At 35.0% G+C, this 16773-nt stretch overlaps 1 protein-coding gene across 3 annotated transcripts in view; it reads right to left on the bottom strand.

Moving 5' to 3' along the window:
• LOC105044907 (calcium permeable stress-gated cation channel 1) overlaps window positions 1-8422 on the bottom strand; it is a 28440-nt gene extending 20018 nt beyond the window's left edge. The window contains exons 1-6 of one of the 3 annotated variants that reach the window (XM_073252433.1): window positions 8269-8422; window positions 7867-8182; window positions 4439-4786; window positions 3402-3548; window positions 1147-1282; window positions 160-261 (exon numbers count right to left, since the gene is read on the bottom strand). In XM_073252433.1, the coding sequence (XP_073108534.1) occupies window positions 160-261; window positions 1147-1282; window positions 3402-3548; window positions 4439-4752 (699 nt within the window). In that variant the 5' untranslated portion in view covers window positions 4753-4786; window positions 7867-8182; window positions 8269-8422. The other 2 variants (XM_010922994.4, XM_073252432.1) reach the window with 2 other exon arrangements.
• Window positions 8423-16773: the final 8351 nt, after the last annotated feature.

Below are 16773 nucleotides of genomic sequence, written 5' to 3'. Positions count from 1 at the left end.
GCTGTATCCACCATCAGATTGCCATTGAAAAAATAGCACAGTTAGAAAAGCCTTCAATAAGTAAAAAGTATAATTTAGAAAGTCAATCACATCATTTCATAACATCCCCATTCTAAAGCTTCAAAATATACCAATTTGGAAACTGGGCCCAAATATAACCTGATGAGTCAAATAATGGTCACGATGATTGACAAGGAAAAAATGTTCAACTAACTCGCTGATGGACTCATCTGGGTCAGGTGGCACATTCCGTACAAGGACCTGAAAAAATTGAAATATAACATGAGTTATTTCAGAACCAAGAAAATAAAGCTAGGAAAGCCAAGTTACCTGGAAAGAAAAGGAAAAAGTAAAAGAAGAAAATTTGTTGTCATGAACATCGTCACATTCATCAAATGAAACTAATGCTACTACAAAATACAAATGGTCCCTTAACATGCATGTATGTAAGTATGTGTACACAATTATTTATAAGTATGCATACTAAAGAAAATAGAAGCGACAAGAACATAGGTTTTTGGTACAAAATATAATTCCTTATGTTTGTTAGAAGATTGATTATGAATGTCCATGAACCAGTGTTGTGTAACACCGTAAATGTAAATAGTATGGGAAAAATAATGCATTACACATGCATATGTATGGGCACATACATCTATTAACAGCTGCTTGTTTATGGCCAATGATTGATAATCCTTCCCCTAATAGGAACCAAATGCAAGAATAAAAAGTGACAATGTTCAAAAAGACATAACTATTTAAGAAAACAAATGGGATAAAGTCATTCTCCAAAACATTTTGCTTTTCCAACTTCTATGCCACACATTATGCCCTATACAAAATTCCATCAAAAAATGCATAAAAACATTAGCATTGGAATAAGAATGTCAGCATGTTAAACAATGAACAAGTACACACAGATTTATACTCCATTCACAGTTGTTATTCTAAATTACAAGAGAGCAACATGAGAAAAACCTGCCCAATACAAAAGGACAAGATGAAAATGTTCCTCAGTTATAGAAAAATAATTTTGAGATGTACCACAGAGTAACAAACCTTTCAGATCCATTAAAAAGGCGTGGATATAAAATTGAAATTTATTTATACCAAAGAATAATTTGACAAAAATTGAGATGAGCTTACAGTAAATTGATCTGGACGGCGCTTCTCTGATGCAAGAAAATGCAACCTCATTGATGCAATTATTCCATACTCTTTAAGCAACACATAGCAGGTCCAGAAGGAAAAGACATATGCCATCACCAAATGGGCCCAAAATCTGCAACAAAAAGTAAACAGTTTTTAAGATATAAGCAGAAAGATTGGTCTTCCATGGGACACATCCAATTACAAAAAGACTTGTCAAATGTCATCCATCTAATACATTTGGTGCACAATAATAGCATGAGAACAAGGAATTAATGGGTCTTTTGCAGTGGAATTTACTAAACAAACAAAAGTATTACATATTAATATTGAGAACATAGTAATACCCATTCAAGTGGTTTGTACACAATTTTATTGTCAGAGATATACATGAATAAAGTAGGTGACAAAACATAGAATAAGATAAATATACAAATAGGGTAATCAGTGTGCTGTATATACTTCATTCCTAATCAGTATGCCCTTACCATGGCAATTACCATATCTCTTGTCTGCTATGGGCTGCAACACTAATAAGCAACTGTATATTTTCCTACTATTGGCTCTCCTTCAAACTAAGGGCGTAACCAAGTTGAGCCTACTCAAGCCTGGGCCCAACTAGGCTGCACGCTTAACGTGTTATCAAGCAAGCATATGCCTTGTGGCATAAAGGAGGAAAATACATGGACTGACCCACACAAGCAAATGGTGTTTCATGGGGGCACCCTTGTTTATGTCCGACAAGCACCCAACACAAACATGCTTGTGCTCATACGTTCGTGCACTTGTCACCTTGCCCTCCATGCACCCACCAACTCTTGTCATCACATGTGGCCTATGTTCATGCCCATGCTCTCATATACCATCATGTCATCCATTCCACATGCACGCTCATGCCTGTACCTGAGCTTACATAATTGTGGACCCATTGTCTTATATACAGATCCTATTCCTACTCCATGCAGCCATGCACTATTCATAGCTCTGCATATTCAAGCATCTCTACCGAACCATTATCTGAATCTTGCCTCACAGTCACCTTGTCGTTCATCTTTACTTAGTCTCCAACTTTAATTGGTAGATCTACTACTGATTCTACAACCAATCCAAATGCCAAACTCTTAGTTGTGGCCAGCTTAGAATTTGAAGAGGACATCAGAACAATGGTATGACAACCTTATTTTGTATGCAATAAAAATCTCAAATGCACTATGCACTACCAATTCTTTCATACATACTTTGGTGTCTGAAATAACCATCACTATCAAACAAACCATAACGTAGACTTTAGAAGGCATAAAACCAAGGTCCGCTGTCTCGGTACTAGACCCCATACTGGTACCAACCCTATTGCAACATCAATATGTAGTGCAATATGAGATGGTGCGGCGTACCGAGTGTTGATATAGTACAAGGCTGCATACTAGTATGGCACGGTACATCCAATATGGTAAGGTGTCAACTAGTACAGGAAACCTTGCATAAAACCATGATAACTGATGAAGAAAAGCAGATTTTGCAAAAGAAAACTTACATTGTCAAAAGTTTATGGTTTAACTATTATTCTTTTTATGTGAATTCCTATGGATGATAATTTACCAACCAACACTTCTAACACAAAGGAATATAATTAATGCTAGGTTAATAAATGTCCAAGGCAAGACCATCCAATAAAAGTAATATGTTTAATAAACACAAAAATAGGTGAATATTGATCAATAGATCAAGATAACAAATGATACTTCGAACCAGTCTTCATTTAATCAATCCAATTCTAGTACAAACTTTTCGACCATCTTCATGTTCTTTTGCATGTAAAAAAGCAAAGCTACCTAATGTCTTACTCATTGATTGTGACTGGATTCACACTCCTACTAAAGATCACGAATGAATTTTCCAATGGTTGTACACCACCTCCTGCATAGCTGATTACATTGTCCATAATTCCAACAGCAGATATTACAATAGCATGTCAAGCAATTAGAAAATTTATCCAAATGTAAAACTTCAGTCAGATATCTTGTGATCACAAAACTTCCATGACATCTAGGATATACGTGGCAGTGTTAGTCATAACAGAAACAAATTTTTAGTAATCTAACACAAAACTACATGAAGGGCATGACAGAAAGATCAGTTAATCAGCTCAGGGAGCAGAAAACTTTTGAAAAGCAGCCAGGCACTAAGAATACAGGAACCAGGAATCAGTTTAACTAGCAACTTATCTGTTGATAAAATCAATAAATGCTCACCTCTGTGATCCCTTAGGGATATTTGATATAGAAAGCTTGTCTATGTCACTGTACACTACTTTTAAATTCTCCAGAGTGGAATTGGTCCAGTTGACTGGTACAAGCACAGCAAATGCCAGGATTGCGATAGGAACAAAGATTTTAAGGCTGGAATGGGGAAGAAAAAGAAGAAGAAGAGAAAGAATAAGACAAAAATGACATGAAACAGCAGTCATGAATCAAATATCATTAAGTTTTAATGCACAACAAACAATTAATCTAAGAAGAGCAAAGAAGTTTCTTTGGATGAGACAAATCATAGCCTATAAGTTCAACAATGCCACCTTGGAGTCACACGCATTGTCTGAGAACAAGTGAGCCAAAACCTTTCTACAAAAAAAAGGGGGGGGGTGAACAGCAAGCATGTAGTAAGGCAAAATATGGGATCAAAATGGTGTTGTGCAGATTACTTATGTCCCCTATTTCACCAACCCTAGCATACTGTTCCTCCTTTACTTTTAATAACCTAAATCTTCAATAAGAAAAAGTCGCACTGCAACCTTACAGATAAATAAAGAACACCATGCAAAAAATTCTATATAAGTCCTTTCTCTAGGAAGCAACTTGTTCTCCATCAGAACAAATATATGTGTGTTTTTATGTATAACACCCATTTCAAAATTCAAGGGGCGGCATTATAAAATAAGAAACTAAACTATAGTACGTGATCTACAAGGACTAAAAGAAAACCTGCATATTTTGGAGATCTCTCACCTATAAATCAAATCATAAAAACAAACTAATAGTTGTTCTGACAAGATATAGTGTGTCAATTTTTGAATGACTTCCTTTATAGCAAAAATCTCCAAAACATATGATTTTTTTTTTTTTTATTTGAGGCATTTTACCCCTTTCATTTTGACTTCCCTTCTTTCCTATGCAATTATAACAAAATCGGAAAAAAGCTGATAAATTGAAATAACTATAGAAAATCTAAGAAAAACAAGGAAATGATAAAATAAATCAATAATAAACTTATTAGAATATAACTAGAATACCCAATCAAGTATATCCGCAGGTAAACAGCAGAATCAAGTCCTGCATGGTCTATTAGCTCCGGTTCAGGCATTTTAAGGGCAGCTGGCATCCATCCCAAGAACCTTAAATAGGAACGCCATTCTAGATTGACAAACTTTTGCACGAAAGCTCCAGAATGTGTTGGACTGCTTCTTACACCTTTAAGATACCATTTTGGAAAGTAAACCCTATCATTTATTGGCTGCAGACGTAGTATGGCAAATGCCAGCAAGAATGCAAAAGCACTTAGTATGTTAATAGCTGCAGCAACCCCTATGTCAGCAAGCGTGGCCATATGCACCTCTCAATAAGTACCAATACCAATCTCCCTGCAGATATAAATCATTATATGCATCAAATAAGGAACCAATTGTGTAATCATTGGATCAACATAGATAATAATGAAAGAAAAGCATGTCACTTCTAAAACTAGTATTACATAGTGCCTTGTGACTTCTCTAACATTAATAGAAGGGAAAGGGAAAATAATATTCTAATAATGAGTATGCATAACACACAAACCTCACATTGTAGGTTGGCCTTATCAAGAAGAGCCAAAGTATCACCTTCTACAAAACTTATCTAAGTTATAATATCGATCAATTTTATTATCCATAAAAACAACAACAAAAGGACAAAACAAGATAAACAATCATGTATTAAAAGTCAACAGCCACACATTGTTTTGGTTGGGGGGGGATCAATTGCAGAAGTTTAGAGAAGCATGATCGACTGAACAATACTGGCAAGATGAAGGTAAGATTTTCATTAAATATGTAGGCTTCTCACCATAATCAACTAAATAAAAGTAGCAATAAGAAAGTAAGATTTTTCTCAAATATGTAGAATTTTCACTAGTGAGAAAAAAAATCTGGCAATTTTAGGCATATTCTTCTTCATATTTGTATAACAAATGCACTAACTTTACTTGTACTACCCTCTTATATATTCATCAGGGTTAATATATGGCAACTCCCACCAGTAGAAAGGTGTCAAATCAATGTCCATCCCACTTCTTTCTAAAGTTTCAATGGTATTAAAGCACCCTGCTAGAGCTTCAAAGAATTTTATGGGAGACATAGCAAAACGTAATGACAGATTTCATCAGTGCATCAAGCAAAGCATTAATACTCTTATTCTGTACATTATATACCAGAATCCTATTGTTTGTCGTCAATCCACCATCAACAGAGATCTCAAATCTCAATGAGAACTTACGAATTTAGGTCACTCTCTCTATTCATCCTTCTAGAGATTTTGTTTCACTAGATGAAGTATTCATTCCTTCAGGCAATTGAGATGCTACATCAGATTAATTTGAGAGATGACTTCTTAAATATTTCAGAAGTATAACACTTCAGGTGACCAGTCATCATCAATATAACAAGTTTCACAAAATCTGTATCATGTTATATAGTTAACAAGTTAAATTTGAGAATGAAGGCACATGCAAAGCCTTTACATGGCATCATTAATTGACAATGATTAAGATGTCAAGATAATAAATCACTATGATAAACTGCAGACAAAAAATGTTTCAATGAAATTCTGTGGCACTGTGAATCGGGTGATCAATTGTGTATCCACGTGCCAGATACTAGTATAAATAACCGAAGGGCACCACAAGTTTACCATGCATACATTAAGGATATGAGAATAGCTTATAGAATATGCATCAGTGAGAAGTAAGGCCGATAATAAGGAGATGAGCTGATAAATAATCATAGAGTATATATTGACAACTCTTACACACAATGCCCTAACCTAAGAAGACAAACAAACTTGAACAAGCTGAGAGTTTCATGTACTGGTAACGTATGAAAACAAACTAGTAGACCTCAAATACCCATAACTATAAGGAATAATCAAAGAGTTGCCTAGAGGAACAGTTCAATAAGAAACTCATTACTAAGAGGGACAACAACATACATTCTATCAGGAAGAGGAACATCACTCACCAAAAACTAAAAGCACAGATCCACCAACAAAAGCAATAAGCAATAAACTAAGAACGAAGAGAATAAGCACTCTTAAATTGTGCCAATGTATTTTGCCCCAAAAATAATCCTGCTTAAAACACAAAGGGGGGAAAAACTGCTTAAGCAGCTCAAAAGACATAACTTGAGAGGCAAACACCCACCTCTAAAATCAAAGCCGAAGACCTTGACAGTCTTTAAGAAATAAAAATGATTCAGCTCACCAGAATATCGGTAAGCTGGAAAAACTCAAGCACGTAGATGGGCAACAATTTTCCCAATTTCTGGGAAGCAATTCATGTTAATATTAAATTCTCTCCTTGACAGGTCTTACTTCCATCAAACAAGAAACATACAAGAATGGGCTAAAGTTTGCCAATTTTAAGTATTATGTTTGCTGTCCTTTATGTTTGCCAACCAAATCAAAGGACAGAAAATATATGTTTCTCCTGTTTATGATATAATTCCCCTTCTTGTCCTGTTCAATTGTTTTGCTAAATCAAAGGGAACATAAGTTGCCTGTTGGTATTAAAATTTCAACATATTTGCAAAAGCCCCAACTATTAAGATGTCTTTAGGTTCTCTTTTTCACAAAGTTCTAAAATGAAAACTTCCTTAAATGCTTTCTGCTGATTATATAGTCCATACTCCATACTCCATAGTCTTACTTTCAGTTTCATTTTCAGCAACTATGATATTGCTACGACTTACAAACACCATGATATATTACAAATATAGTTTTTATCTTCATCAAAGCTTTTCAAATTTGATTCACACTTCAATCAAAACCACTTTTTTTTTTTTTAATCATAAACCAAGATGCAGCACACTGGTGGTCCCCAGAAGTGAGTAACAGATTGCAAGTTGATTAGCGATCTCAGCGGAAAACATGTCATATAGATTTTGTCCACAAAACCACAAGATAAGGTTAGAATTGACATCAATGTCCATGAAGTCCACCAAAAAAAAAAGATTATTGGAGAAATGGAACAAAGAATTATATAATTTCCTCCATTGCATGAGCACAGAATAATAGTCGTCAATTAGCTCTATCAGCAAATTCATCCAACAAAGAAGCAGGACGAGTGTCCATTATAAGTGTTTATTTCTTCTTGGCAGAAAATGAAATATTTTATCCAAAAAATATTTTATATTCTTTGAATTTAACGAAAATATTTTTTTTTTAAAAAAAAGAAGTTAATAGGCAAGCATAGAAATCACTAGAAAGCCAACGTGCCTATCAAGAAGAAAAAAAAAAGCACAAGTTCGGCAGACCACCAAGACCAAATCTAACAAAGTTGGGTCGAATCTTTTTGTAACGAAATTTGTCCCCGAGCACCCAGATCGAAAAAATTCGAATACTTATATTAACGAGAAAGGACGAACAAGGGAAAAGAAAAGAAAACGAGAGAGATGGATCAATATGCGTTGACCTAGACAGATGCGTACCCAAAGTTGAGTAAGGAAACCGACGGAAATAGAGACCACGAAGATATCTGGAAACGTCTTGCCGGAGGGCTTCCAAGCAAGGGAGGGTTAGGAATTCTTCTCTCAACAACACCAACTCCAACAACTCCGAGGAGGGCGAGAACGAGAAATTAGTGCTGCACTCTTTTTGCTTCTTTTGCCTTTTGCCTTTTGCCTTTTCTAGTGGGTCAGGTGGTGCTAATTCTTCATTTTTCTTGCAATCTTTACACCCCTTTATACATAAAATCAGGAGAGCCGCGACTGAAAGTCTGAAACGAGGGTCTGGAAAGAAATAAGGGGTAGAACGCAGTAAGAAGTCGAAAGAAACCACCCGCTATTTTTTTTTTTTTTTTCCTTTCTTCTCCTACCTTTAAATCCAAGATCAAGAAATAGAGATGTCAGGAGACTGCATTGCTCTCCCAGTAAAAGGAGACGGAGCAAGAGATAGAATGGATAGGGTGGGCGGGCGGGCGAGAGAGCGAGCAGAGTGGCAGAGGCCGTCGGCGTCGCGGATACTATGTAGCGGGACGCTGGAGACCGGATTAGGACTCGCGAGACCACAACACCCACGAGTACGCGGACGAAACGCTTCTTTCCTTTTCCTTGATGTGATTGCCGAATCTTACTGATTTTGCAACACGTTCACCGGGGATGGCCGGTGCCGACCACGTGCAACGCCCCGCCGTTACTTATCTCTAATGTTCAGCTATATGGCTAATAAATCCAAAATGTTATATAAAAATTAATTGTTTAAACGATGGCAACCGGATCAACTACTTTTCTGGAACCCACCCATTTATCAAACCGGTGCCCTTCTCGAAACCAATCCCAATTCTCCAAACAAACCTTCTCATTTAGATGTAACTTGATCCAACCAATATAACCTATTTGATGAATAGATCAAATTAAGTTAAATGAGTTAAGTCGATCCTAAACAAGTTTGAAAAGTTTAAAATATATTAAGCAAATCTTAGACGGATCAAATAAATTGAGTTAAATAGCTCTCAGATGAGTTAAGTGGATTTAAGATAAATTAAAATAGGTCAAAAATCTACACTTAAAATTGATCTATTGAAGAAACAGTCCACATGCTTAAATTCATTTATGATCAAAATCTATTTTTATCGAACCTAGGACCTACTTAAAGTATGATAATTGCTGGTCAAGTTGGTAGGTCAAATAGCATGTTGCTGCATTTATTCAAAGGAATTCTAGTGAAATTAAAATTTTATATCAGACATCTTACATACTGTCGTATATGAAATCCTTCGTGCAAGAGTTTTGCAGCCAAAAAATAAAAAAATAAAAAATGAAGTACCTAAAATGGATAAGTTAATTATTTGTGATGTTTATGTAGTTTTTTTATGACACTCCGATGCTCCAAGGATTAGAAGCCTAACTTTTGGGTTAGGCCCAATCTCTCTTATGATAGTAATAGTAGCCTCTCTCCTCCTTCACTTCTCCTCATTATAAAAAAAATAGAGGCAAAGAAATGAGGACAAGAGGAAAGATAAGAAGAAAAGAGGACTCTAACAATTGTAGAGGTCACTAACATTGAGTGGTCAAATTGAGGTGAGAGGACATGATATTTAGAGAGATAATCCAACAAAATTTTAGGTTTAGGAATCATAAAAGTTTGAAGATAATGGAGATAGAACAAAATGTGAGAGAAAGATATCTAGTAGAGATTGGATCATGAAGAAGACCGATCTTGTTAAACAGTTTGATCGAGGCAAGACGAGGATCTTGCATTTAAAGGGCACAATATTTAGGTTGGGGATTAGGAAAGTTAGGGGAGAATAAAATATAAATTGAAACAATTATTGGGTTGGGTCGAACCAAATTATCTTACGTAAATTACATATAGACCAAAGTAGACCTGCGTAGCTTAAAAGCCAGATCAAATTAAATTTTATGAAATCTAGATCCAACCTTCTTCATGAAACAAATCCAATATTTGAATCTAACCCAACCTTGCAGGTTAGGTTGGGTCGAGTTACAAGTGAACTCGACCCATTTACATCCTTACTCATCCATCTAGAAAAAATATCCATCAAGATTTGAATTGAAGATATCCTCTCGAATAGTGAAATAATGCAACTTCCTAGTCACAGCAAATCCAACTTGCACTGCAACTTTACTACCACATGAAGCAAAGACTTGTTGGATATTTTTCAACCAAATGGGACTCTCTAATTTTTCTCATGCACTGAATAGATTATCTAAAAAACAAATATCTATTTCATTTCTTGATTTAAGCAAGAGAACAAAAGAAATACACACGCATTAAATCATCGAGATACATGAATATTAACAAAATTTAATCAAGTCAAAAGTTGCAATCATTCATGATTTCTGAAATTATTTAAACACATTTTCTAATATCCCTATCTCTACTTCTATAATGTGCTTTTGAAAATTCATCCTTAACAAGTCCCTGAAGTCCCATCTCTTGAATCAGCCAATCGTGGATTTGATTGTAGGTATTCCTCTCTCAGCAAAACCATGCTAAAATTTTCATCTCATTCAAGATCTTAGCGAAGACACTAGCTTGCATTGGTATTGGGCACTCCCATGTAAGATACAAAACAATGGTTATTAATCAATTTGATAAGCCTAGACTTAATTAAATTGAACTGAGTACGGACCTGGTATGACGCTTGAAATTAAAATTAAATGTAGTTCAAAATGAATCCAGCTCCATATGACATGCTTGATAAGGGCTGAAAATATTATACCATATAATATTTACTGTATATGGTAGCATATATACATATAATATGTTATTATTTTATACAAAGTTTCTGTTTTTGATGGCTCATGTGATATTTCATAGTATACTTAATTATTTTTGTCCAAATATTATAGTTAATTTAGTTTTGAATTTGATTATTTGAATTAGTGAAATTTTAATTCAAAACAGAATCAAGGCTAATTCGAGCTTGATACAAACTTTAGTTGATTCCAATTGAACACCGTAAAGATGATAGAATGGGCTCATTTTGGCTAAATGGGGAATAAAGCTAACATTGAGCTCAATAAAATGACAAAAGAATGAAGCTTAATCTTGAATTTATGCTCAACATAAATTTCAAAAAGAACTGGAACAAGCTCGTGTGCGATGAAGCTCAATCAGCTTGGTTACACCCCCAAATATAAGTAATATCTTAGTCTTTACTATTTCAATTGATATAGATCAGATTTTTTTTCAATATGTTAGCCAATACTGAGTTTTTTTTTTCCAAATTATATTTGTATTGGGCACTTCTTGATATGATAAGATTAATATATCATCTTTCATAATCTTGGCATATAAACCCTCTACGTATTGATATATCCTAACATCTTAGACAAAACAATATGTCAATATAATGGCTAAGATTGCGGTTGCTTACAAAATTTGTTTCTTTTTTTTTTTTTTTTGTGGTAAATCTATGGATTCAAAAACTATGTACTCCAACCAATCTCGTGATATGGTAATTAAATTTATTTTATCTCATTGGTTGAGCTAATTACTTGCTTTCCATGATATTGTCATAATCTGAGAGATTCCTGAGAGATTCTGGATATTTCTTACTTTACGTGGACCTACCAAGATAAACCAAAATATTAATAATCCTCTATCTTGGTTATCTATCAAGGTGGCCGAAATTAATGATTTTGATCTAGAATTGTGAAATTTGGGTCTATTTCTACTTTTTCTAACTTCATTTCTTAATCGAGAGATGTTTATGCAAGGATCAAAATTAATGATTCTGATCAAGAATTGTTTTTTTTTTTTAATGAAATTGGAGCTAATGGGCACTTTAATCCATTAGTCACCAGCAATCTTATACATCTCTGCCTGCTCTTTTTTAATTTATATCGTTATTTTAGACGTAAATTTACCGTTGTTGCTGAACATTTTAATTCCAGAAGGCATGTCTAGACGTTATTCTGTCGATTCTGATCAAGAATTGTGAAATGCGGCTCTCCTCCCGCATGCCACCGGGTGATGATTTGTTATGTTGAGGTATCCTGTATTTTTTTTTTCCTTTTCTGGTTTTTTTTTCCCTTGCCGACACCCGATGTTGCGAGACGTTGGCCAACGACCGTACGACACGATATCAGTACCAACCACGTTGAAATCGCTTCGGATCTCGGTGGGCGCCGCAGCCGACCCGTCTGAAAGCGAGGTGGGCGAAACGGACGAAAAATACCCGTCAACAGAAATGGATGGCTGCCCACGAGACACGCGGCTCATAAAAAAAATGAAGGATCACTTAAAATGACTCTATTGCCCCCAGCCAACGGTCTTATCTGGGAGAAATTATATAATTTCTCCATGTCTGGACTCCGTTGCCCCGTTCAACGGTCATATTCCCATGCAAGTATGCAACGGTCATATCTGAGGATGCAGAGACAAGTGGTTGCGCTCGAAGTCATGGGGATAGCCGACTGCCCACGAAAACCACTGATGTGGTCCGCGATAAAGGGGATGATTTCTTCTTATCTGGACTCCACGTTCTAATTGAAAGTTTCAGTTTGGTTGGTTCCTTTTTTTTTGGTTGGTTCGGGTTTTTTTTTTTTTTTTCTTTGGTTGGTTCCTTTTGACCCACCAAACACACTTGCGCATTTCAGTGCCACCGATCATCCAATGACGTTCGCCTCGGAAATTGATATCAAATATGATGACATAGATGGTATCCGTCAGACCGGTGTACATGTAGCCAATCATCTATTTCCACAGTTTCGGATAATTGAATGGTGATTTATAACTTTTTCCCACTTTCTTGGATTATTATATATAATTTATTTTATTATGATTATCGTCGACGTAAGCGTTCTCCTTCTACTTGAAATGATGGCTTTAAAATTCCAAGAATTCTAGCGATTTAACAAATTATGAGAAAACGGAAAGTCAGCTCAAGTGCATGGTTTAAAAATAATCTCACGGCATTTTACTAAGGTGGAGTCTCGTGGCCGTGTCAATATCCGCGTTTGTGGTACCTACAATTTATGATGCTCCGTTGAAAAATATTGTACATTATTCTTTTTCTTCTACCACCTGGATCGTAGTGGAATCCCTTGCCATTTGTTTCCAGCTGTGCACGAATTGACCCAGTGGAATAGAACGCGCTGCACAAATTCAAAGATTTGCTAACGAAAGAGTCCCAGTTCCGCTTAAATGGCCGGTGGTACAGGAGGTCTAAATTGTTACGAATTTTTGCTGCTAACTCGAGAACTAGAACTTTCGCTGTGACTGCCGGAGCAGTTCACAGCAAATGGAGGACGGGTGGCTGGAGGAAGTCTAGATTGCCTACCCGTAGTACAAATAGCTCTGTCCGACTGAAGTATTTATTTTAAGACCGAAAATTGCACAAAATTAAACACGGAAAACTTTAATTTCGCTTCTATCATTGTTAATTCAGGGATTTTCCCACATCCGGCGCCATCACTAACATCATATTAATTAGTTTTAAGCTCATGCATTACGTAGGACTTCCAGGTTCGTTCATATCGAAAAATATATATATATAAATAATAAAATAATATTTATTCAAATTTTTAATATCATTTTATATTTTCAACAATTTATATAAATAAATTTTAATTATAAAATAAAATAATATCATACATTAATAATATAATTTAATTTATATAAATAAAATTTAATATAATTTTTTTATTAATCTAAAATTTGAATTTAATATTTGAAGAATTGTCAGATAGAAAAATATATGACATAAAAAAAATTATTTACGTAGATAATCTCAAATATTAATTTTTTTTTATTTTTATTTTATAATATATATATATATTAGGTTCACTGGACATCATCTCAGAGATGGACCATCATTTTTTTTTCTTTTCAGGGTCTTGCTGCAGCAAAAATGTTCTGGATCCAATCTGATCCATATAACATGGACAATGGCCTTCAGCTGTACCTCGTGGCCTCGCTGGACGTTTCCAGTGATCCCATCTTCTGTTCTCACTTCACGGTACGAAAATCGGTGCTCATATCTGTAGGACGACACATGGAAATGGGAGGGTTCGCTTGGCTGAGAAGAGCGAGAAACTTGGCTGCAGATAATGTCTCTTTGTTGCACCTCAACGCTGCTGATGGAGGACATTCCATGGCTGCGCTGGTGAAAGTTATTCCAATGTGATGGTGCCATGTGCTCCACGTCCGGAATAATAATTCTCCCAACCACACCTCCACTCCGCTGCCCGATGCTCCCTTCTGGAAAAAAGCTGTTAATCATCCCCACCCTCTCTTCCACTACCATTCGTTGACCCGCAAGCCATGGGCTGGGACTGAGCCTGCCCAATTAAATCTTGCAAGTTATTTTGGGCCCTAAAAGCAGACGTCCGTGCCTCTCATCCGTTTGGGTGATCTTGGCCCGGTCCGAAGTCGACCCGGCTGCGACGGCTTGGCCCATTAGTACCCCGTAAGATGGAAATACGGGAGCAGTTTTTTTCAAACCAGGTCGACCCAAACTTAACAAATTTATGATTTTTTCCCTCAAAAACAGATTTATGATTTTTCACACTCTTCAGATTTCTCATAAAATTTATCAATTATACTTTGAAGCCGTGTTCTAAGAAATTTTTTTGAAAGCATGAAGGAAATTGATGATGTGCCTGCTTGTGGCATTCATTTGATAAAGATCCATATGTTATAAAACCCAGACCAACCTTGGCCACATCCTTACCCTATCCTAACCAGAGCCACAGTGACCTGATTCTTGGATGGGTTCGTTTTGGTTTAAGATGTGGATCCAAATTCATCGGCAGATCAAGGTCTAGTTCAAGAGGTTCTCAAATCTGAGTTGATCTAGTAGCGAAACTGATGGCAACTGAAAGGGTCAAGATGCCAACCAACTACAATCTTACATGTGTGCAATGCTAGGTCCAATAACAAGAAGGGAGGTCCTTCATGCCAGAGATTGTGGTGAGTGACAAATGATCAGCTCCTCTACAGAAAATGTCAAATTTTAAATGATTATGGTGAGTCCTAATCCTCTGTGCTATAGGTTTTTCTTGTCATCATTAGTAGAGCTAATCACAAACCGCATTGAGGCACTGAAAATGTAAATTTTTAAAGAGATTTGGCTCGAAATCCAACTAAAATATATGTAGTTTATGTACGTATGATCAATTCTAATCCGCAAGTACATGTAAGCACGTAAGTGTGCATATAACCTACATATATAATATATATACCAAATTACGAAATGAAATAGAATTATGCAGATTTTTCTGTCAAATTTACTTAACAAAATGCTCTTATCCAATTTAAAAATATATTATTTAAAAATCATGTTATCGATTTTTTTTTAGATAAATGCATGGAACAATTAGTTTTATTTTTTATATTTTTATTTTAACTATATGAAATATTATCTCTCTCTAGTCTAATCAATATACAAAAAAAAAAAAAAAATTTCTCCACTAATTTCAAATTTAAACATTTTGGGAGCACACCTTCTTATTTACTGGATCCACATGGCTGAATTCTTAACTTTATTCATCATCTCGATGGTGGTGTATATTCGATTTATTATTTTTATCTTAAAATAATATAATATAAGTATATATAATTATGGTTTCATTTCTTCTAATTTTTTAAATTTGCATTGTATGCAACCATATTTTTCTCATTTATATAAACTTGCATCAATATAACCTAGAAAATAGTTATCAAAAAAATACATGAAAGTCCAAAAGATACCACCTGGAATTATTGAAAAATACTTTTATGTATGCTTTAACTTTATTGCTGAGTAACACTTCATAAAATATGGTTTACCTTATAATTCATTCAATATAATAAATAATGAACTCGGTATGGAAGAGAAATAAAGGAGATAAATACTCATACAAAAGAAATGGGAGAGAGAAATATAGAGAGAGGGGGGATAGATGCTTAGTTACAATAAATAGCATATCATTGAGTTTTGATAAGTGGTGCATGGATGCTAGAAAGAGGAGGAGAGAGGAGAAAGTGGTTCTATGAAATTACTTAGTGAAAATTAGAGTTCATCAAAATTAACCGGATATATGAATATTTTTATCATTTAATTATTATTTACTTCAAAAAAATTTCATGTCATATACTAGGCTGCACACTTGGTTTGATTTCATGGGGTGAAAATTAGTTATAGTTAGTCAGAATATTAGCAATTTTAAGAATGTATGTTTATGGTGTGAGTGGGCGTTCCTGTAGAACTCCAAATATATTTTTTTGAGAAACTAGAAATCCCTCCTTTCTATTAATATTTGAGTTTTTGAATTTATAAATTATTTTCTCTCTCCTATTTATTCATTGGTATAGAATAAAATAAAAATGAATAAGAGGGATCTTTCCACCAAAGGCAGGAATAAGAATAATGGATCCATTTTTCGATATCTATAGTCAATTTTTTAGATATGATTTAAAGAGGTCAGAATGTTTCAAACTTATCCAGTGATACATTTAAATTTTCAAAAAACAATCTCCTTCTCCCTTAACAGTCTTTTAATGCTTACATTTATTTAACAAAGAATTCCACTTCCCTTTAATTTTGCCATTTCTTAACTTTTAATCCTCAATGCACCTACTTAGGAAGGAAACAATGGTCAAAGGGCTTGTCTTTTTATGTCAAACTGAAAAGTCCCCGTTAGCCACATTGTTGATAAAAAGAATTATCTAACCATCCAGAGTGGTCCGGCGAAATAGGTTTTTGCTTTCACGTAAGTAATCCGAATTCGAGTCTCAATAAATATTTGGATTTCGATTAAATAGCAAGACATGAATGATCGAAAGAGAACTAATCCTAATGAATTTTTGATCCATCAGATCTCGGTAGTGTTGGGATGACGTATTCATCTGTTGGATTCATCCATATGGT

The sequence above is a fragment of the Elaeis guineensis genome, chromosome 2, assembly GCF_000442705.2.
Source record: "Elaeis guineensis isolate ETL-2024a chromosome 2, EG11, whole genome shotgun sequence".
NCBI classification, from domain to species: Eukaryota; Viridiplantae; Streptophyta; class Magnoliopsida; order Arecales; family Arecaceae; genus Elaeis; species Elaeis guineensis.
The sequence above is the reverse complement of the archived record's forward strand: the minus strand, read 5'-3'. Positions and strand labels throughout refer to the sequence as shown.